At 41.6% G+C, this 24616-nt stretch overlaps 1 protein-coding gene across 1 annotated transcript in view; it reads left to right on the forward strand.

The window, feature by feature from the left end:
* Window positions 1-24616, forward strand: part of csmd2 (CUB and Sushi multiple domains 2) — a 1856113-nt gene that overhangs the window by 1397061 nt on the left and 434436 nt on the right. Inside the window, exons 21-22 of the mRNA XM_078566065.1 lie at window positions 5712-5927; window positions 6706-6894. Of these exons, the coding sequence (XP_078422191.1) occupies window positions 5712-5927; window positions 6706-6894 (405 nt within the window). The remainder of the gene's footprint in view (window positions 1-5711; window positions 5928-6705; window positions 6895-24616) is intronic.

Genomic DNA, 24616 nt, shown 5'->3' on the forward strand with positions numbered 1-24616 from the left:
AATATTCACCATTCACGACTCCTCAGATACTGAAGCAGTCCATGTCCAAATGCAGCAAGACCTGGACAATATCCAGGCTTGGGCTGACAAGTGGGAAATAATATTCATGCCACACAAGTGCCAGGCAATGACCATCTCCAACAAGAGAGAGTCTAACCATCACCCCTTTACTTTCAATGGCATTACCATCACTAAATCCCCCACTATCAACATCCTGGAGATTACCATTGACCAGAAACTGAACTGGACTAGCCATATAAATACTGTTGCTACAAGAGCAGGTCAGAGGCTAGGAATCCTGTGGTAAGTAACCCACCTCCTGACTCCCCAAAGCCTGTCCACCATCTACAAGGCACAAGTCAGGAGTGTGATGTAATACTCTCCACTTACCTAGATGAGTGCAGCTCCAACAACACTCAAGAAGCTTGACACTGTCCAGGATAAAGCAGCCCACTTGATTGGCACCACATCCACAAACAACCACTCCCTTCACCACCGACGCACAGTAACAGCAGCGTGTACCATCTACAAAATGCACTGCAGGAATTGACTAAGGCTCTATGCACACCACCTTCCAAACCCACAACTGCTATCAACTAGAAGGACTAGGGCAGCAGATAAATGGGAACACTGCCACCTGGAATTTCCCCTCCAAGTCACTCGCCATCCTGACTTGGAAATATATTGCCATTCCTTCACTGTCACTGGGTTAAAATCCTGGAACTCCCTTCCTAACAGCACTGTGGCTGTTCCTACATGACATGGACTGCAGCAGTTCAAGAAGGCAGCTCACCACCTTCGCAAGGGCAACTAGGGATGGGCAATAAAAGCTGGCTCAGCCAGTGTAGCCCACATCCCGTGAATGATTAAACAAAAATAGGTAGAGGCACTGACTGGTCCCTTCTTAGCTGTGGATCTGCTGCCAATTTCAATGAAGCTGCAATGTGCTCTATTGCATCCTGTAATGAAGAGAAAGCTTCCCTGATGTCGCAAAGGCGAACATAGACTCAAATTACACCCATTAGTTGCTTCCCATCCCTAATTGCCCTTGAACTGACCTTGCTACGTCATTTCAGGTGGCAGTTTAGAGTCAACCACATTGCTGTGGGCGTGAAGTCACATGCAGGCCGGAACAGGTAAGGATGGCAGATTTCCTTCTGTTAAGAGCATTAGTGAACCAGATGGGTTTTTACAACTATCAATTATTCGTTTCATGGCCAGCATTACAGAGACTAGCTTTATATTCCAAATTTTATTAACTGAATTCAAATTCCACCAGCCATGGTGGGATTTGAACCCATGTCCTCAGAGCATTAGCCTGGGATACCTGGATTAATAGTCCAGCAACATTATCGCTACACCACCGACTGCCCAAACACTTTAAGACTCTGTACTTATATGTGGTGTTCCTCCACTACCTTCCTTTCTGGCGCACACCCAGTTCTGAGTACCCTGATTCCAAAATCTTAAGCACTCATTGACTTGCTGGGACAGTTAGACATCCTAACCCACCTCCCCACTCCGTTGGCTATCTTGTAAATCATCCTGTGTCACATTCTTGTTAATACTCCAGGTGAAAGTGATGTGGTGATTGAATTTGAAAATGTGGAAGGAGAGAAATGTTAGGTATGATACTTCTGCAAGACTTGATGGACGGGCTTTAATTCAATTCCAGCTGCTTTATCTCACTTGTTTTCTTTTTTCTTCCTCAGTGTTATGATGGAAGGTAGTTATAGGGGCTCTGTTTCTCCTCCTCATGAGCATCACTTTCCTCCCCCTGTGCCCCCTTGCTGCCTGCTGGATACTGCCTTCCCCTCACCTTTTAACAAGTACAATGTAAGGGTTAGTTTGTGATGGAGGCAGATACAAACATAGCTTTCAAAAGGGAATTGGATAATTATCTAAAGAGAAAAAAATTGCAGGGCTCCAGGGAGGGGGTGGGCCTACCTGAGTTGCTCTTGCACGGAGCCAGCATGGACAGGGTGAGCTAAATGGCCTCCTTCTGTGCTGTAACCATTCTATGATTCTATTGTTCTAGTGGCTGAGAGTTTACTGGAGCCCAGTGTCCCAAATGGAGAGCCCAAGTATGTTATCTTTCCTGCCCTGATGAATTAGTTTGCTTTACTTAAAGCACTTGTCTGTAGTCCCAGGCATAAGAGAGTTGTTACTCAATGCTTGTGTCACCTTCCTCCACATAGATCAAGTGAAATTTTTGGCAGTTTTCCTACCACAAACACTCAGTGCTCTGTCTTTTCAATTTCTAAAATTACATGCTTTCTTCTCTGCCTCTGTGCTATGGCCTTATTCCTTCTTTGGCTGCTTCTGCCAGGATGTCCTATTAGACATGCATGTAAAGTGGCCCAAAAACAGACATGAGACATCAGCTATAGCCAGCTGACAGATTGAGCCAAGCACTGTTCCTTCATTCCCTGCTGTTCCTCCAGCCTGTCGCAGCCTTCAGCCACAAAATGGCGTCTTAAAAATTGCAGTCCCATTTTTGTTTTGTTCATTCATGGGATGTGAGTGTCGCCTAAAAGGCCAACATTTGTTGCCCATCTTAATTGTCCTGGAGGAGATAGTGGTGAGCATACACCTCAGCACATGACTCCCACCTGAGTTTTAAATCAATCACTACTCCATTGGATCTGCCAAAAAGCTGGTCCAGAAAATTCTTGTGGAAACAACTCTCCAGACCATTGGCGCTTGCATCTCAGTTTCCGTTGCTGTGAAAGTGCTGCAGAATTACACATGGAATGTCTAGGCCACAATATCTTTTAATTAGAAAATTGTTTGGGTTTACTCCTTTTTTTAAAAAAAATGTTTGTGTCACGTTTAGTTATAATAGGGTAAAACTGTTTCCATTTTCACTTTTACTTGGTGAGTGTATAAAAATAAATGCAAATTCGAAGCATTGTAAATTTGAAGCAATCAGTTGTGAATTATTCATGAAGTATTCAACGAGGGATTATACTTATTATTCTGACACTAAGCTAAAAGAAAGGGGCAAGGAGAGCTGTTACCACTCAGAAATGTCTGATTGGAACATGGCTTCCTTTCTGATTGACATTCTGCACAGTATGGGTCAGGAGGAAGTCAAGGATAGTGTCGTGTCTAATACTGACTCCACAAATTATTCTGTTTGTCATTCATATGTTTTCTGTGAACTGTATTAAAATTGGAAAAATTCTATGATATAAACAATTTGTTTCAACGGCCTCCTGTTCTGGAGATCATGAAGGATGTAAAAGATGTCCCAGCAGCTGCAATGCTCTACCCTTGTGAAAAGTGTATTTTCTCCAACCTATAGGCAGAGCTGTTAAATAAAACCACTTTTAAAACATTTTTTGCAAGGGATTCAGTGAAGTGGAACATAAACTTTCTAAAAAATATTATCAGGGGTACCTGTTTAAAATTGCATGAATCCTGTATCTCAAATATCTGCATTGTATGTTCCACTTCAATGACTGGATAAATGCTTCTAAATAATTTGAATCAATTTCTGGTAATTTGACACCATCCAAGTATTCGTTGGAGAGCACTGGGGAAGAATATGGTTCTGTAAGTAACAGCATTTAGTTATGAACACACCTTCCTTGGCCATCAAGTCCTGGAGTGAGACTTGAATGTGGAGCTTCTAGCTCACAGGCAGGGATGCTACTCACTGTGCCACAAGTCCACCTTCCATTGTTTATATTTCACTTAAAGAAAAGATGCCAATCAAGCTGCAAAGCTGGGCAAGTGATTTTTGAACATGACCCAGTATGTTTGTGTTACAGCATTCCCTACAAATGCATTGAAAGCACAATATGAATGGGATAAAGCTGAACTATTAGCAAGACGTGCAAACTGAGTTTATTGATGTGTTGGCTGTGCATCAGGACTGCAAATGGCTCTCCAACTGTCTGTGAGGAACATTACATTTGTCAATATATTGGAAATCCTTTTCATACCAGCATATAATGAGATTTATTTTAATTAAGTCTTATTTTGGCACTTCTGAAATACCTGCAAACCCAGTTGCTGACATTTGGAGAAGTGATTTTATGCATACCACTATGATGTTGTTTAAATAATTTGCCAATAGAGCTATAATTAGATGTTCTGCATTTTGCAAGTGAAAGTATCTGATGTTGATGCTGGATAATGAACAAAAGAGTACCCCATAAGTTGACTAACCGTTTCCATTTCTGGTTAACGAACAACAAAAAGTAAAAACAATGTATCCTGAACACTTCCTTCTGTCACTAAATTAATTAGCATTTGGATAAAAAGTATTTTAAAAATGATTGGCAGCTGCCTGAGAATTGAAGATGGAAAGATAAACCAGGAAAGAGATGATTCCTTTCCAAAGTATGGTATAGGTATTGTCTATTGACGCTATTCAAATGTTGTTTCAGGCATGAATTTACGATTTTGCTGATCGTGAATGATGACCAGTCCGAAACAATTTGTAGCTGGGTTTTTTTTTTAGTAATGATGCACTATAACACCACTGATACCCTTTCGAGTTATCAACAGTCACAGATTGCAACTCTTTTGAGTACAATCACAGTTCTTGGTTTCCGGGAGTGGGACATGAACCCACAACCCTCTGATTCAAAGGCGAGGGTGCTATGAACTGAGCCACAGCTGACACCTCCATAACACCACTGATACTCTTTCCAGTTATCAACAGTCACAGATTGCAACCCTTTCGAGTACAATCACAGTTCTTGGTTTCCGGGAGTGGGACATGAACCCACAACCCTCTGATTCAAAGGCGAGGGTGCTATGAACTGAGCCACAGCTGACACCTCCATAGCACTACTGATAATGCACTCTACTTAGTGTTTGGCTGATATACTCTCACTGATTAGAATACCTTGCGAAACAATAATCTAAATGGTTGCTCCTGAATTGTGCAAGACGAAACAGTATTCAACCAGTGACTGAATTCATTTTCGGGCAACATGAGCACTATGTATGAATTATGCTGGATATGCACAAGTGTTTGACATATCTCAAGCTCCTAGTTATCTGCTAATTCAGCTTTGAAAGTGGAATTCTGATTATGACAGCTGCTGTCAGTATTATTTCCCATTAATGGTCCCACAGTTAAGTCAAATTATATTAATTGGTCATTAACCCTTCAGGATAGAAATCATTGATCATCAGTGGTGAGAATCAATGATTTGGTGTCTGCCATAATAGTTACAACCAAAGAAACTGATCAAAAATAGGATAAATTTATCACCTAGGTTTTTGAGGTAGCAGAAATATTGGCATGATTTCCTTATGACTTCCAACCCCGTTGTATGTGATGATGCTGCTGCGTAACAAGTTCAGATAACTGGTATTCAGCATTGATTGTCACAGTAAATCACAGTCTTCAATTACTGCAGTATCAATGCCCGTTGTCATTGTTAGAGTTCTTTTCACCTTTCTCATATTAAACTATAGCTTAAACTGCATGTCCAATCAAATCCTTAAACCAGCTGAACCTCGAGGCATGTGATCTCTCCTGCATGCAGGCTTATTACTCATTCCCACTCATTTTTCTGCAGGAGATGCCAAAACCTTGTGGGGAAACAAACAAAATTAGATTGAGTCCTGATTTTACATTTGGCTGTCAGAGACCGTTTGCAGCCTATATCACTTTATTTGTTCAGCATCTTGTGTGGATTTGAACTCCTGACATTTTGTCCTTTTTTTGTTGGAAATTATGATTCCAGGAATACAGTTTACATTCCATACCTTTCATTTGGAGAGTCCCCATGACTATCTGCTGATCACTGAGAATGGAAGCTTCGCTCATCCTTTGAAAAGACTCACAGGATCTAACCTGCCACCTTCAGTCAGTGCTGGACTCTATGGGAATTATACAACACAGATCCGATTCATTTCAGACTTCTCCATGTCGTATGAGGGTTTCAACATAACCTTCACAGGTATAACGCATTTATCATTTCTTCACGCGAAAATGTTAGTGTCTTCTCAGTTGACCACTTTGACACCAGTTTGGCCAAAGCCTACTTCTACCTATTGGTTCCAAACTCACCTTTGACCACTCGTTTCCCACAACTACCACTGAATTTCCATTGTTCATTTTTAGCCTATTTTTGGCACCTATTGTAACTCTCAAACACAACCAAATCAGGCATAACACTAATTACCAGCCAAGTATAGCACTCTCTATTTTGTTTAATAAATATTTTGGAGACTCAAGCTCAGAAAAGCATCCTTTATTACACCAGTATGTTTCCCTCTCCCTTCTCTAATTCCATTTCTAACAACAATTCCCATGAGTGGGATTGCTAATTTGAACGGAATTGTGCAGCACAATGCTGTGGGCCTTTGTCTAGTAGGGATCGGTAAAAACCACTGAAGCTTAATTCATGTAGCAGGAAGAAAAGAGACATCTATCAGTCAGATTCCAGAAATGAAAGGACAGAATATGCTGGAACAGTTAAAAGAAATCAATTAGTTAGTGAATTAATATATAATGATAGTGAATTATTTGTGCTGGTCTTTCTTTTCTGAAGTACTTTTGTTTGTACAGTTTGAATCCACACATGAACTTCCCATCCTGCACATACCTCCCAGCTCCTTATTGTGTACCTGTCATTTGCAATAATGGTTCCGTAATTTGCTCGCTCTACTTCAACTGTTTTCAGCCTAACAACCTTCTCCTTCCTTAAAACGGTGACCATTTTGTGCTTTATCTAGAGCATGATTTGGAGCCTTGTGATGATCCCGGTACCCCATTATTCAGCAGCAGAAGTGGCAATCAATTTGGCGTTGGAGATACTCTCACGTTTTCATGTTTCCCGGGATATAGACTGGAAGGTGTGTTCCGGATAACTTGCCTTGGAGGTAGACGGCGTGTGTGGAGTTCGCCTCTTCCAAGGTGTGTTGGTAGGTGGTCGTGTGCTTTCATTTCACTTGGGCGGAAATTTCAACACAAGTTAGGAGCTGTGCAAAGACCTGAACCAATGCATTATTGCTAAGTTATGTTTTGATAGAAAGTATATTGTGAACTACCATAGTTTGACATAACAATTAACAAAGTATATAACAGTTAGTACAGTGAGTGCTTACAATTCTTCAACTGCTTCATCAATGACCTTCCCTCTATCATAAGGTCAGAAGTGGGGATGTTAGCTGATGATTGCACAATTTTGAGCACCATTTGTGACTCCTCAGATACTGAAATAGTCCATGTCCATATGCAGCAAGACCTGGACAAGATTCAGGCTTGGATTAATGACATGGCAAATAACATTTGCACCACACAAGTGCCAGGCAGTGATCACCTCCAATAAGAGAGAATCAAACCATCTCCTCTTGACATTCAAGGACATTACCACCATTGAATTGCCCACTACCAACATCTTAGGGGTTCCAATTGACCAGAAACTCTACTGCAGCCATCTAAATACTGTGGCTACATGAGTCGGTCAGGGGCTGGAAATTCTGTGGCGAGTAACTCACCTCCTAACTCCCCAAAGCCTGTCCGCCATCTACAAGGCACAAGTAATGGTGTGTTGGAATACTCTTCGCTTGCCTGGATGAGTGCAGTTCCAACAACATGAAGCTCGACAACATCCAGGACAAAGCAGCCCGCTTGATTGGCATCCCATCCACCACCTTAAACATTCACTCCCTCCTACCACTGCCAGACAGTGGCAGCAATGTGCACCATTTACAAGATGCACTGCAGCAACTCACCAAGTCTTCTTCAACAACACCTTCCAAACCTGTGATTCACCTACCTAGAAGGGCAGCAGATGCAAGGGAACACCACCACCTGAAAGTTACCCTCCAAACTACACACCACCCTGACTTAGAACTATCTCACCGCTCCTTCACTGTTGGTGGGTTAGAATTCCATGTGGACTGCAGCAGTTCAAGGCAGTGGCTCACCACCACCTTCTCAAAGGATATGAGGATGGGCAATAAATGCTGAGCTAGTCAGTGATGCATTTATCCGTTGAAAGAATAAATTTTAAAAATCCCCCACGGATTATTGAAACTGCCTCTGGTAGTGAAACCTGAAAAGAACAATATGTCTCTGCACCAGTGCTCTTTAGCGTGGTTGCCAGAGTGTGGCATTGTGCTATTGAATTTCTCACATCAGGTTAGACTTGTGCCATGGTGTTGTTGAGGGTGGATGGTTGAGGGAAGGATAGGACGGGCAGCAGCTGAAAGGTGACTATAAACTTTTCAACAGGTCGAGAGGAAGAAAACCTACATTGTATGTCATTTTAGCTTTTGCCATGCACCAATTAAGGGCTACCATTGTCCAAGGGCTGGTAAATAGGTCTTCTCCCATCTCAACAGGAAGTTGCATGGTATGGAGCAACATGAAGACTAAGTGAGAAAATTATAATTTTTTAAAGAAAAATCGCTATTTGTTTTATTCTTTGCACGTTCCTATCTGAAACTAATAAGGATATATTTTGTTCTGAATGTGTTCATGAAAACAGAAAAATAGAAGTGGTGGAAATCTTCAGAAGACAGTAATGAACAACATTTATTACCATGAGTGCCATTTTTTTCTCACACCCTGAAATGGGTAATTATGAAAAACAGATGTTAAGATGTTGTTAATTAATTTTGAGGATTTTTTAAAGGATCGAGTTAAGAAATACGGGCAATTTGCCTAGAGATAAGTAAAGAAAAACTGTTTCCTGAACTATTATTCTGGCATTAGCAATATTGAAGTAAGGGAAGGCAAATATAAACCTGTGACAAAAGTCAAAATGTTGCAGGAAAACAAAAAACGAAAATGCTGAAAATAATCAGCAACTCAGACACAGATATGATTCTGATGAAGGGCAATGCCTGAAGCATGAATATTTCATTTCTCTTCACAAATATAAGACTCTCTTTAGTTTGTTGATTATCAGTATTTTAGATTGTATGAATACACTTGCAAAGTGTATCCAAGAGAAGTAAAGCAAAAACTATGGGCCAATGCTGATGCAATTTAAGACAGTAGCCTTTAATACAGGACCTGACAATGATGTTGCATACCTGTCCATATGGATGAGACAGGTTGTGTTTTAAAAAAGGCATGTCAGTGTTTAGCGCAAATGGATAACCTACCAAAGATGGAATTAGAAAGTTTGATATATTCCCACTGAAAATTATTTAAACTAAAAGCTAAGGATGGAGGGGCAGAGGAGATAAGGAAAGCCTCAAATGGAAATTGAAAAAACAAACATTCTTCCAAGTAAGGGTTAAAAAGGCGACCACATTCTTTGCTTCAAAGATGATTTGCTACTCCTGTGAAATGAGATTAAATCACATTTCAGAAGTGGCTATGGCAGCTTTCGTGCAATTTACAACTTTGTGTGTTCTGTAGATTATAATTGTTTTTCTTGGTTAAATTTTACAATGTCCATTCAACTGAATGGAACTGGTGTTGTGTATATGTTATTGTATGATGCGAGACTGCGCTGTGATTTTCATGTGATTACAGTTGTTGAGAATGACTGACTGATGTGGTGGAAAGCAGACAATATTTTGTCTCCCCACTACACGCCATGCTACTATATCTTCCTTAATATTTTTAAAGCTCATCTGTTCTTTTATTTCCAAGGTAATAATTGGATAAATGCCAACCCAAACTGCTGCATGAGTGAGCTGTTTAAGTAATTTGTGTGAAATTTGCTAGCTGAGGTGTTCAACTCAAGATATTAAGCTAGCACTAAAATACAACACCAGGAGACAGGTCTTTTTTTTACCAGTCTGACTGTGGCAGCAGTCAGGGTGATGCTTGTTTAATTCCAAAAGACCATTCTATTTGCTAAAGTCTGTTTGAAGACGAGCCTACCCCATCCCCCTCCCCCACTATTTATCTGGTCAAAGACTATTGCTATAACCACATGATATTTTTCTCTTTGTTAAGTGGAATTTTTCTTCCACTATAAATATAGATGTTGGCATTGTCAACTCTACACTGCTGAATCTAACAGGAGGTACACTGACCAATGTGGGGAAGCTTTTCAAACATTTGTGGGACAATGCAAATTTGACAGTGAAGGGAAGTTACATGTACCTGGACATGATGGAAGTATCAGAGCAGAATGTCACACTAAAGCCAATAGAACAACCTAGCTGAGAAGATGTTACTTCCATTCTCTACTTAGCTGTGTTTTCTTGGCAAAGCATGACAATGCTGTTAAAAACATCTTCCTGATGGTAAAAAGCAAATATAAAGTTCCCATGATATACATAATGGGAGTTCGCCTTACCTCAGTATGGCATCTTCACCATACAGATATTACTGTAATACCGAATAGATTCCAGCACAAAACCCAAACAGAAAAGTGTCATCCAACATTCCAGGGGAAAGTGGGACATCCTTTTCCTCACGGTTTGGGTTTTGTGCTGGAATCTAGTTGGTGTCACAGTAACATCTGTACGGTGAAGATACCTGACTGAGGAAAATAGGACATCAGTGAACAAAATATTTATTCATGAATGATCTAAATGCTTTGACATTCATGGGACATATGGTACTTTCCTTCTATGACCCATTCACCAGATTGTTATCCTGTATTAGATTTACTGTTAAACTGAATTATCTGCATTAAAGAAATCATTACAATAGCACAGATTTTGCAAGAGTAATGAAGTTGAAACTGTTGCTGTTTGCTGTCACTACTTCTCTAAAACTACACCTGGAGTCCATACATGTGCAGTTAAATGCAGGAATCCAGAAATTGCTGTCAGTGATACTACACTTGCCCATAACATACACTGTTAAACCCTCCTTGACTGCAAGCAAGTGGAAACCACTGAACTGATGAGAGCTTGTGTTTTTATGCTATTAGTTTTGTTGTAAAATCTCTTGAACGTTTCATTTTGTTGAATTAAGTCTAACCAGATGCTTAATAGAATACTAAGTTCATAATTATTGCCAAAATCCTCTCTTGATCTGTCAAACTGTTTTATATTTGTGGAATGTCAAATTTCTCCATTAGGTTGAGAAAAACATACTTTTTAAATATTTATTTTCAAAAATGTTACTGATAGTTTAATTTTCACTTTAGTCCCAAGCATCTGCCCAAATCATTTATTTTGCACTCTGTAAAATGTAATTAGAAATGAAGGTTGATGAGCACATTTTAATTCCTGGTTTGCTGTCAGTGAGGATCCTTGAATGTAATTGCCTGCTCACACTGCTTGATGCCATCACTGTTGCTGGATGCCTGGTGATCCAGTTGATTTAGCACCAGAGTCCAAAGGAAAAGGGAAATCTACGGCATTCTGATTGCTAGATTTTCGCAGGCAGCTTTCTTGAACATCCTTGAAAGTATCGTTGCTTCACTGCTGAACGTGAAAATCTGTTCCACTGCTTGAATTTCAAGTACACGATCTTTTTTATCATAAGATAGTGGTCAGGGGCATATATCTTTTCTACTTGACTTATCTTGGGAGTTGGAGAGGGGGCGGACCTGCGAGGGAGCAACCCAGAGCGGGAGCAGCCCAGAGCAGCAGCAGATAAATCTGGACCAAGGCTTGAGGCCTACATTGAACCTTGGGAGTCAGAGAGGCACACCAGTCGGTTGCTCGGAGCCGGCCCATACTGAGTTCAAAAGGAGAATGACAGAAAACAAATAGTGGTATCGCAGGAAAGTTCATTGGTTGGTAAGAAGCTGATGTTCGGGGCTGTCTTTAAATTGCTGTAAATTAGAAAAGCATGTTATTTTTAAAGAAGTAGCTACTTTAAGTGTGAAACACCAGGAATAAGGGAAAGTTAGAGCCAGTATACTAAGGTAATATGCGTAAACTTAAGTAAAATAAAGTTAAGACATGGCAGTACAGCTAGATCAAGTTGAATGTGTGGCCTGTAATATGTGGGAAGTCATAGATGCTGCCAGTGTCCTAGACGACTACATGTACAGGAAGTGCTGCCAGCTGTAGAAACTTGGGCTCTGGGTTTCAGAGCTTGAGCAGCAGCTGGAGCCACCCTGTGGCACAACTGTGAGGCTGAGAGCTACGTGGATTGCAAGTTCAGAGAGGTGGTCACACTGCAGCTTAGGAGCCTGGAGGCAGAAAGGGAATAAGTGACCACCAGGCAATCCAAGAGAACTAGGCACATAGTGCAGGAGTCCTCTGGGGTCCTGCTCACAAATTGGTTTTCAGTTTTGGATACTGATGAGGGCGCTGGTTCCTCAGAGGAGTGCAGTCAGAACCAAGATTGTGGCACCACGAGTGGCTCTTCTGTACAGGAGAGGTAAAAGAAGAAAGGAAGAGCAATAGTGATAGAGGATTCATTAGTTAGGAGAACAGAGAGGCATTTCTGCGGCCGTAGACGTGACTCCAGGATGGTATGTTGCTTCCCTGGCAAGGATGTCACTGAGCAGCTGCAGGACATTCTTCTGGGGAGGGTGAACAGCCATAGGTCATGGTCCACATTGGTAGCAATGAGTTAGAAAGGAAGGGGTATATGGTACTGCAATCAGAATTTAGGGAGCTAGGTAGAAAATTAGCAAGCAGGACCTCAAATGTAGTAATCTCTGGATTACTCCCAGTGCCACATGCCAGTGAGGGTAGAAATAGGAGGATAAGGCAGATGAATGTGTGGCTGGGAAGATGGTGCAGGAGGGAGGGCTTTAGATTCCTGGTTCACTGGGACTGGCTCTGGGGAAGATGGCAACTGTACAAGCCGGACAGGTTGCCCCTGAACAGAGCTGGGACTGAGTTCCTTGCAGGGTGTTTGGCTAATGCTGTTGGGAGGGCTTTAAACTAACTCAGCAGGGGTGTGGAAACCAGGAGAGAATATTAGAGGGGAATACCAGGGTGCACAAAATACTGAGAGACACAGATAGCACTAGTATAGAGAATAGCAAGTGGAGTCAGAGTAAAGGAGAAAGTAATGAAGCCTAAATCAAGTTTGCTGTGTATGTATGTGAATGCACGGAGTATAGTAAATAAGGTTGGGAAGCTACAGGCTCAGATTGCCATGTGGAAATATGATGTTGTATCGATAACAGAGACCTGTCTCAAGGAAGGGCGGGACTGGGTATTAAATATCCCTGGGTACAAGGTGTTCAGAGAAATAAGAAAGGAAGAAAAGGAGGAGGGGTCACGGTGTTGGTTAAGGAGAGCATCGCAGTGATGGGGGAGGAGGATTTTCCAGAGGGTTCAAGGACAGAATCAATTTGACAAGAGATAAGGAACAGGGAGGGTGCAATTACATAGCTCGGTGTAGCCTATAGACCACCAACTAGTGGGAAGGATGTAGGGGAACAAATCTGCTGGGAAATTGCAGAGAGATGCAAACATTATAGTGTAGTTATAATGGGGGACTTTAATTACTCGAATGTAGACTGGGACAGTGGTCAGCTAAAGGGTGGAGAGGGGAAAGCATTCATAGATTGCGTTCAGGAGAATTTTTGACAGCAGTATGTGTCCAGTCCAACAAGAAAGGATGCACTGTTGGACTTGGTCCTTGGAAATGAGATGGACCAAGCAGATCAAGTGTCATTGGGGGAACGTTTAGGAGACAGTGATCTTTGTATCATAAGTTTTAGGATGACAGCAGAAAAGGACAGTAGGTGATCCAGATAAGAATAATTATCTGGGGGAGACCAACTTCAATGAGGCAAGAATGGAGCTGGGCCCGATAGACTGGGACCAAAATCTGGCGGGAAAAAGTTTAGCTGAATAATGGCCTACCTTCAAAAAAGTCAAGGTATATTCCCTCAAAAAGGAAAGGAAGGGCAAACAAGTCCAGAGCTGCCTGGATGAAAAAAGAGATAGAAATTAAGATAAAGAAGAAAAAGTCTGCTTATGACAAGTGTCAGGTAGAAAATACAATTGAGAACCAAGCTGAATGCAGAAGGATCAGAGGGGAGGTGAAGAAGTAAATAAAAGAAGCAAAGAGGGATTATGAGAAAAGACTGGCAGCCAACATAAAGTGGAATCCCAAAGGAGGAGTAGGGTGATTAAGGACCAAAAAGGGGATTTGCACATGGAGGCAGGTGGCATGGCTGAGGTGTTAAATGAATAATTTGCATTTGTCTTTAACAAGGAAGCAGATGCTACTGAGACCACGGTGACAGAGAAGGAAACTCTGTCATTGGAAGAGTTCAAAATTGATAAGGAGGAAGTGATGGATAAACTATCGGTACTTAAAGTTGACCAGGCACCATGGCCAGATGAGATACATCCAAGGATATTGAAGGAAGTGAGAATGGAAATTGCAGGGGCACTGGCCATAACCTTTCAGCCTTCCCTAGACACGGGACGTGCCAGAGGACTGAAAAGTAAACATTACGCCCTTGTTCAAAAAAAGTTGTAAAGATGAGCCCAGCAATTACAGATCAGTCAGTTTATTTTTGGTGGTGGGGAAGCTTCTAGAAACAATTATATGGGATAGAATTAATAGCCTCATGGAAAAAAGTAGGTTGATTAAGAAGAGCCAGCATAGATTTCTAAAAGGGAAATCGTGTTTAATGAACTTGTTGGAGTTTTTTGAAGATGTAACAGAGAGGGTTGATGAGGGTAATGCTGTTGATGTGGTGTACATAGACTTTCAAAAGGCATTCGATACAGTGCCACACAACAGACTTTTGAGAAAAGTTGTAACTCATGGAATAAAAGAGACAGTAGCAACATGAATACAATTTGGCTGAGTAATAGGAAACAGTGAGTAAGAGTAAATGGATATTTTTCAAGCTGGAGGAAGATTTGTAGTGGAGTTCCCCAGGGGTCGGTATTGGGACCCTTGCTTTTCCTGATATATATTAATAATCTAGATCTTGGTGCGCAGGGGACAATTTCAAAGTTTGCGGAAGATACTAAGCTTGTAAGCATTGTAAACTGTGAGGAGGACAGTATAGACCTTCAAAAGGACATAGGCAAGTTGGTGGAGTGGACAGAAAGGTGGCAGATAAAGTTCAATGTGGAGAATTATGAGGTGATGCAGAAGTGTGAGGTGAGGAAGAACATGGAGAGACAATATAAAATAAGGGGTACAATTCTTAAGGGGGTGCAGGAGCAGAGGGACCTGGGTGTACATGTGCATAAGTAATTAAAGGTGGAGAGAACAGTTCATAAAGCAAACAGCATCCCGGGCTTTATTAATAGGGGCATAGAATACAAGAGCAAGGAGTTTATGCTGGACTTTATATAAGATACTAGTTGGATGTCAGCTGGAGTATTGTGTATAGTTCTGGATACCACACTGTATGAAGGATGTGAATGCTTTGGAGAGGGTGCAGAAAAGGTTTACAAGAATGGTTCCAGGGATGAGAAACTTCAGTTATGAAGATAGATTGGTGGGGTTAGGACTGTCCTTCTTGGAGAGGAGATGGCTCAGAGGAGATTTGATAGAGGTGTTCAAAATCATGGGGGTGCTGAATAAAGTAGATAGGGAAAAACTGTACCCACTCGAAAAAGGATCGGAGAACGAGAGGGCACAGATTTAAAGTGATTTGCAAAAGGTGCAAATGTGATGTGAGAAAATATTTTTTCACACAGTGAGTAGCTCGAGTCTGGAATGCACTGCCTGTGGTGGAGGCAGGTTCAATTGAGGATTCAGGAGGGCATTGGACGATTATTTGAATAGAAGCAATGTGCAAGGGTATGGGGAAAAGGCAGGAGAATAGCATTAAGTCATAATGTTCATTTGGAGAGCTGCTGCAAACACGATGGGCCAAATAGCCGCCTCCTGTGCTGTAACAATTCTGTGATTAACCTTTCCTGCATTATAAATTGTTGAGTCCACATTAATGGAAACAGCCAATGTAAACTAGCCCAATGCTCTGACCAGTGGTGGTACCATAGCAAATCTATTTTGCTCTCCGTTCTTTGGCCAAGATAGGAACATTGAGATATAGGAGGAGGATAGACCATTCAGCCCATTCAGCCTGCTCTGCCATTTAATATGCTCATGGCTGATCATCCACTTCAATGCCTTTTTCCCACACTATCACCATATTCCTTTATGTCATTGGTATTTAGAAATCTGTCAATCTCTGCTTGCTGCACACTCAATGACTGAGCTTCCACAGCCCTCTAGGGTAAAGAATCCCAAAGATTCACAACCTTCTGGGTAAAAAAAAAAATCTCATCTCAGTCCTAAGTGACTTCCCCCTTTATTTTGAATTTGTGTCCACTGGTTCTCAACTCCCTAACCAGGAGAAACATCATAGCTGCATCTACCCTGTCTATTCCTTCAAGTATTTTGTAGTTTTCAATTAAGATCACCCCTCATTTTTCAAAACTCTAGAGAATTGTAAAGAAATTCCTCCCCAGCAACTCTATTTTTCTGCTTCTGAAATTGTCTCAGATTTTGTTGTTTAACAAAATAATAATAATATAAATTAAGCTATTTTATAATCATAAGGATTATAGAACTATGACTTCAAAATAGAAACTAAATTATGCCTTAATGCTCTGGTCCAATAACCCCCTGCTCTGCCCTTTTGTTCATTTATCCACAGGATGTGGGCATTGCTGGTAAGGTCAGTATTCATGGCTAATTGCCCCTAAGAAAGCGGTGCTGTTCCACTTTCTTCAATCACTGTAGTCATGCGGTGAAGGTACTCTATAGCAGTTATACTTGGAGTCAGGGTTTGTTACAATTGAATGGCTTGCTGAACCATTTCAAAGGACAGTTAAGAGTCAGCTACATAGCTGACAGAATGTCCCCTGCATTGGTCACAACCTGCCCCATGTCTGCAAGGGCTCCCAAGGCCTTAGCCACCCAGAGCACGAATGCCATGGCCATCTAAAGCAATGGAATAGAAAGTAAAGCAGCCTGCCTCCACCTCAATTGTACGCACTGTGGCAACACAACATAGGAACACTCGCAAGCCTTTGTGTAAAACTAACGTTGCACTCGAATGCTGATAGTTAGTCTGTAATTTCAAAGGTTTGGCTCAATGTGTCAAATGAAAGGTAAGCTTTTGCTTCAGCTCGAGCGCACATTTCTGTACCATTTGGCCATAATCAGCTGGTGACCTCTTGAGAAGAAAGTAAGGAGAAGGTCTGCATGGCATCAGGGTATTGGTGAATGTATTCCTTGGTATTCTGTCATGATGGGTCCATTCAGATGGTAAGGGTATTCAAGGAAAGAATGAAGTGTTTACATGAACATCTAAGGTAAGTTCAGGAGAAACATGCTGGTATGAGTTATTTGCGTTTCTCCCCGGCATGCATATCAACGTTCCTTCATATTGGCCCCTTAAGTGCATTGCCATTGGCTGCTGGTCCCAAGCCCCCTCCAAATTCTCTGCCTCAGATCAAGAGGCTGTGTACTCAAGGAGATCCTCATTCTCTAAGGCTACCCCACTCTGGGGCGTCAGGTTGTGCACAGCTTAGCAGACTACAATGACCCAGAGATCCTTGATGGTGCGCAATGGATGCTCCCCTCAGATCTATCCAGGTACCTGAAACTATTTTCAGCAAGGATATAGCCTGCTCAGCGGTTGCCCTTGTAGTCACATGGCACTGGTTGTAGGTATTCTCTGCCTCTGCATTACCTCTCTATCACACAGGTATAAGGTGCCATGACTTCAGAGTGTCACCACTCACTGGGGATAGTGCGCAGTAATATCAAGCCCCATTGTTTCCCAAGCTGCAACAAATGTGAAAAGTTTGACCAATTTACCAGATTGCTCCACTTCAACCTAACTGTTTAATTTAGGTTAGCAGATTACGAGAACCAGGTTTGTAAACTTAATAAGTAAATAACTGTTTATTGAACAAATTGTTGTTAACCAGTGGCAAAAGAAAGAAATATGAATTGCTAACTTCTAACACTATGGGCAGAATCTTACCTATGTCGGGCAGGCTGGGCAGGAGCAGGAGCGGAGCCGATCACCGCCCGAGATCAGCCGCACGCCGCCGTTTAAAGTGGGCAGGCCAATTAAAGCCCGCCCAGCATAACGCACGGCCAGTGGCGCTCACTGCTACCTGTGCGGGCGGGGGGAGGAGGGAGAGTCGGGGCCTGCGCTCTTTCACAGTAGCGTAAGCAGACACTAAAAGATTTTAAATAATAAAGTAAAAAACTATTTAAACATGTCCCCTTGTGTGAAAGTGTCACATGAGCTGGGACATGTTTGTGAAGTCAAGAAAATTCATTTATTTATTTTATGCAAGCTTCAGGAAACCTCACCCCACCCATGAATGAGGTTTCCTGAAAATCGCGAAGGCCGCTTGGGCTCTTCGCCTGCCTGCCAATCTTGAGGTTGGACAGGCAGCGTTGCTAAAACCTTTAATTGCTTTTTTTATTGGCCTTAACAGGCCGTTGAAAGTTTGGCCGGCGGGTAGCCGCCTCTGGTGCATGCCCACTGAACGAAATATCGAAATGACGCCCGATGACATCGGGATGTATGCCTGACGTCATCTTGCTCCATTTTATGCATCAGCATGTTGGGCCTGCCCCCGTATGCCAACGACAATATTCTGCCCTATAACTTCAATTCCACCCCCTTCTTAAATCCCTATGCATGCACGCACGCACACACTCACACACACACAAATAACGTGGATTTTAAGGGTGGGGTAAAACAATTCAATTGCACCAACCCAGAGCACTGGATTCGATGGGTTGATTTTGATCAATGTCTTCCAAATTCCTTTCAGTTCTTTGTCGATGACACAAGGTGGTCTTCCAGCACTTTCAGTATTTAGTTCATTGGCTGAGCACTTGCCTTTCAATGTCTCTAACAGTGATTTTCCCCTTTACCTCTTGACAGGTGTTTTCAGAGAGAGAAAGCAGGTTTAGAGATATGAGGAGAAAATTATTATTAGCTATTATTGTGGAATTACTGGAATCTTCCACACACATAGGAGAAAGAGGTTTTAAGTCTTGTTCCTTTCAGACTGAGAGCTATTCTGCTGCACTGCCCTCACACAAAACCCTGTTCACCTGGTCAGGAGCCAATTAAAACCTTGTTGCCAGGCAGCTCCCTTGGTCCAGGACTCTTTTCCGGCACCATCCTGTCTTTCATGGCACAGTCTCTTACAGGATTGCAACATTGTGTCTATCTCTCATCCTGTTCCAGTGCACATGTCTTTTAAACTGCAGCCATTGAAATTTTAATCCACAGTCCAACAGAAAATAAAAAGGTATGTTCCTTACAAAAGTATTGGACTTGTCAGCCAGTATTCATCCATGGATTGGGTGGCCTGAAAAGCAGAGGCATCTGGGACTGTCTCAGGATGTAGAAGTTGTGACAGCCTCCTGTTTCCCACAAATAACACTTCTTTTATGATGAACACTGCTCGTGTCAAGGTAGTGATCTAAGCTTCAGAGCTTCACATTCTTCAAAAGCGTATAGCCATTTCTAGCCATTTACCTTACTTTTGATTAATACATTCCTTACCCTCTGAATTCTGAGTTGTTGCGGTGTTACTTAAACAAATCTGAAAAAAGAAAGATTTGCCTGAAGTATATGATACATGCAAAACTTTTAATGTAAATGATACCTTTTACCTTGAGTTAGATTAATGTAATAAGAGGAATGATCATTATAATGAAATTATGATGAAATGACGGTCCTATTAAAATTCCAGTGAAAAAGAAGTGAATACTGCAGGTGGACTTAAGACAAAGCAAAAACTGGATAGTAAGTTGTTAATTTCTTTCATTACAGAACATCTCATGTGTTGATGCCACTTACATGAATTTGTGCAACGAGAAGGTTCATTCTTATTCTTTCAGTGGAATTTCACTCCAGATAATCTATGCTTCTTATCCAATGATTTCCTCTTCCCAAAGTCAAAATCACATCCATCACATTTCAGATTTAAGCGTAACAGCAGATCTTTATCCTTTGAAAGAATCAATAGCCTCTGCAGCAGATAACAGTTCATTCCACAAGTCAGCTAATCTTGGATGAGAGGAAGCTCCTTGCCCTAATTTTGAAAGCAGCTTGTCCTATGGATATACCTTTTCTATTCAGCTCAGAAAATCGCAATGTCATCTATTTACTCATTATTTGGAAGCAGCCGAATCACATCTGCTCTCACTTTTTAACAGTGTAATTCCTCTGACTTTGAAGCACAAAGTATTATATTCTTAGCCTATGAATCTTAAGCACAAGCCTGATTCACCACATTGATCTTATACTGGGATGATGACTGAGTATACAGTTACATCAGTAAGAGCTAGTAGAATTTAGCACAAGAAATTCTTAATTGGCTACCATTTATTAATTATACTCAAGAAGTCTTTAATTATTTACCTGGATGTGGAGAAAACAGTATATAGTTAACTGGAACATTCTACAACTGAAGGGAGCTATCAGTTTTACAGTAAAATACATACTGCAATATAATATATTGATTTAGTTACCACAAATACAGATAAGCTTTATTGGGATAAATTCATCCAACAAAGAACCCTTTTATATATTTACATGAATAAGAATGTTTAAGTTCCCAAAGTAAGCATTTTTGAAAAAAGGTATGCAACTTTTTGATGGAAGGCTACCAACCTGAAATGCTAACTCTTGTTTCTTTCTCTACCAACAATGCCTGACTTGCTGAGCATTTCCAGCATTTCCTATTTCTAATTTAGATTTCCAGCATCTGCTGTACTTTCCCTTTGTAACTTCCTGGTGCTTGTCTGAAAGGATTTGTCTGCCAAATATTGGCTTCAAAATTGTCAGTTTTTTGAAATAATGTTTTGCAACTTGCTGTGAACGCTCATAGCATATTAAAGTTTGAATGACAGGGAAAACAGTTATAGTTCCCTCTATTCCCAACAATGATCTCTGCTGTTTGGAATATAATCACAGCAGGACAGCATTCAGTGGGATACAAACCTCTTACCAGAAGAAAGGGTTGTGAGCCATATGGGATTTACTTTGAAGGTAGTAAGGTAAAGTGTTATTTTCATGCTGATCCGTAACAGATTTTTTGGGTGATTTTATGTTTGTTGACATGAGGATGAGATATTTTCACATCCTTGCTCTCAAGTGTGCAAGAAATATGCTAGGTCAGACGTAGCACAGTTCTATTTACCCTCTGTCCAGCAATGTGTTTCACTCCAACCTCAGAAGAGAATTCTTGCGTCACCATTTTCTCAATTTTAACTGCTGTCCTTGGCGATATCCCCCTGTGGCCTGGAGTGTACCATCTGAAGAAACTGTGAAGAAGAGTCATACGGACTCGAAACGTTAAATCTGTTTTTCTCTCCACAGATGCTGTTAGACCTGCTGAGTTTTTCCAGCATTTTCCGTTTTTGTTTCAGATTTCCAGCATCCACAGTATTTCGTTTTTATTCTGCTCTCCCCTCATCCTCTTTCATTGCTTCTGCCTGTGTTGCAGCTTGTTGGATGAGGCACTGCCACGTGGCATGGTTTGTGGCAAGTTCTTTCCACACACCGATGTTAACTTGTCCCCTTTTCATTGAGGCCTCCAGAGTGTCCTTAAAATGTTTTTTCTGTCTTCCTTTAGATTGAGTCCCATCCTTAACTTACAAAAAGAGGATCTGCTCCAAAAGCCAGTTATTTGGCATGCTCCAAGCCAATGTTGATGATGGTTGCAATGCTTAAGGAATTGGTTTCAGTGAAGATGCTGGAGTTTGTTTGCCTGTCTTCCCTCTTGACTTTGAGCATTCTGAGGAACCACCACTGGTGGAAATTCTCTAGCAGCCAGAGGTGCCTTTGATAGGTGACCCAAGGTGGACTGCCATATAGAAGGATGGTGACAACAGCAGCGTTGCAGGCTAAAGCCCTTGTCTTCTTATGGTGATCTCTATTGTCGAAGGCCTAATTGTGCAATTTTTGGAAGGCTGTCACGGCTGATTCTGGTCAGGATCTTGTCTTCAAAGGTGACCTTTTGAGAAAGGTAGCTGCTGAGATATTGGAAGTGTTCAATGACTTCTGAAGTCTTTCCATCAGTAACAATAGCTGGAGATGTCACTGCTTGTTCCGAGGAGGGCTGGTGGAGCATATCGGTTGAGCGAGACACCAAACCTTTTGTATACTGTGTTGAGGATGTTGAGGGTGATATGAATGTCACTTGCAGTGTGGGTCACAACTGTGCAGTCTTCAGTATATTGTAAATCGTGGATATACTGGAGGGTCACCTTAGTCTTGGCTCTCAGCCGGTTGAGGCTTAAAAGATTCCTGTCGAGTCGAAACTCAATCATGACCACTCGTGGGAGTTGGTGGCAGATGAGTTCCAGGACCAGGCTGAGGTAGATAGTGAAGAGGGTTGGCACAATCACACAGCCATACTTAATGCCCATCTGGATATGAAAGGGCTTTGTCTTTGATCCATTGCAAAGGACGGTTGCTGCCATATCATCAGGCAGCAGTCACAGGGTAGTAATTTTACTGGACATCAAAGTCTTTGGAGGACTTTCCAAAGGACTTTGTGGTTGATGAAGTTAAAGGCCTTTGACAAATCAATAAAGGCCATGTAGAGCTCTTTGCATTGTTCCAGACACTTTTCTTGGACTTGTCGAACAATGAAGATCATGTCTGGGGTTCTCCTGGAAGACCAGAAACAACATTGAGTCTCTGGAAGTATATTTCTGCTGATGGTTAGGTGGCAGTTCAGGAGGATTCACAGGAGAATCATCCCCACAGTGGACAGAGGGGTTTCACCGCTACAGATTCCACAAATTGCTTTATCAACCTTTTTGAAAAGTGAAACAATGATGGCATTGCGGAAGTCGGAATCTTCTTCCCAGCTTTTTGTAAAAAGCTCTGAGAGTTCATAACCACAGCTTCATAGATTTCTACACGAATGTTGTCCGGACCACACGCCTTGTTATTCTTCCTCTGTTAGATGACCTTTTGTGTCTAAGCAAGCGTTGACAGCATTACCAAATTTGATACCTCAAGCTGTTACGGAATTGAGTTGATGGTTTTGCCTGACAGTGTTGACTGCTGATTTAGAAAGTTCCAATATTGTTCCTTCCAAAGGTCTCCTTCCTACTCTAAGAGCAGGCATAAAAGGGTAATTTTCTGGTTAGCAAGTTGTAACGCATGGTGTGCCACAGGGATCAGGCATGTGCTTCAACTTTTTACAATTTATTTAAATGACTTGGACGAAGGGACCGAAAATATGGTTGCTAAATATGCAGATGACATAAAGGTAGGTAGGAAAGAAAGTTGTGAGGAGGACATAAGGAAGCTACAAATGGATATCGATAGGTTAAGTGAGTGGGAAAAGATCTGACAAATGGAGTATAATGTGGGAAAATGTGAAATTGTCCATTTTGACAGGAAGAATAAAAAAGAAGCATATTATTTAAAAGGTGAGAGAAACTTTGAGATGCAGAGGGATCTGGGTGTCCTCGTGCATGAATTGAAAAAGGTTAATATACAGGTATAGCAAGCAATTAGGAAAGCTAGTAGAATGTTATGGTTTATTGCAAGGGGAATTGAAGATAAAAGTAGGGAGGTTATGCTTCAGTTGTACAGGACACTTTTTCTTTTACTTATTTACGGGATGTGGGTGGCGCTGGCTAGGCCAGCATTTATTGCCAATCGATAATTGCCCTTGAGAAGGTGGTGGTGAGCAGCCTTCTTGAACCGCTGCAGACCCGGTGGTGTAGGTTCACCCACATTGCTGTTAGGGAAGGAGTTCCAGGATTTTGATCCAGCGACAGTGAAGGAATGTCAATATATTTCCAAGTCAGGATAGTGAGTGGCTTGGAGGTGAATTTCTAGGTGCTGGTGTTCCCATGTATCTGCTGCCCCTGTCCTTCTAGATGGTAGTGGTCATGGGTTAGGAAGGTGTTGTCTAAGGAGCATTGGTGAGGGCACACCTGGAGTACTGTGAACAGTATTGGTCTCCTTATTTAAGGAAGGATGTAAATGTGTTGGAAGCAGTTCAGAGAAGGTTTACTAGACTAATACCTTGAATGGGTGGGTTGTCTTATGAGGAAAGGTTGGACAGGCATGGATTGTATCTGCTAGAGTTTAGAAGTGTAAGAGGTGACTTGATTGAAATACTTAAGGTCCTGAGGGGTCTTGACAAGGTGTATGGAAGGATGTTTCCTCTTGTGGGAGAATCTAGAACTAGTGATCACTGTTTGAAAATAAGGGATTGCCCATTAAAAACAGAGATGAGGAGAATTTTTTTTCTCTTGGAGAAGAGCCTTTGGAGCTCTTTTCCTCAAAAGACTCTTAATCCTCCAAGAGAAAAAAAAATCTCCTCATCTCTGTTTTTAATGGTGGAAGCAGAGTCTTTGAATATTTTTAAGGCAGTGGTAGATAGATTCCCGATAAGCAGAGGGGTGTAAGGTTATCAGGAGTAGGCAGGAATGGAGAGTTGAGGTTACAATTTGACCAGCCATGATTTTAATGAATGGTGGAGCAGGCTCGAGGGGTGGAGTGGTCTAGTCCTGCTCCTAATTCGTATGTTCGTCTGTTTGTATGTTTGGAGAGCTGATATGATGATATGACAATAGTGTTTGAGAAGAATATTGCTGCCTTCAGCTTGGAGCGGGAAGTGAACATTTATTGGTCTTGGTGGCCTGGAATAAGCTGTGCAGGTCTGTGTAGCGTTGTATTTCATTGGCCTTTTCTACCCACTACTTATTGTTGAAGACATGTATTATTCCCTGAGCTTCGGATTTGAGTAGCATTCTTTTAATTTCTGCTGCAATGTAGAGTGATTTTGACATGTAATGAAGGCCTGGAGTTTC

The sequence above is a fragment of the Cetorhinus maximus genome, chromosome 21 (assembly GCF_964194155.1).
Source record: "Cetorhinus maximus chromosome 21, sCetMax3.hap1.1, whole genome shotgun sequence".
In the NCBI taxonomy this organism is placed as follows: Eukaryota; Metazoa; Chordata; class Chondrichthyes; order Lamniformes; family Cetorhinidae; genus Cetorhinus; species Cetorhinus maximus.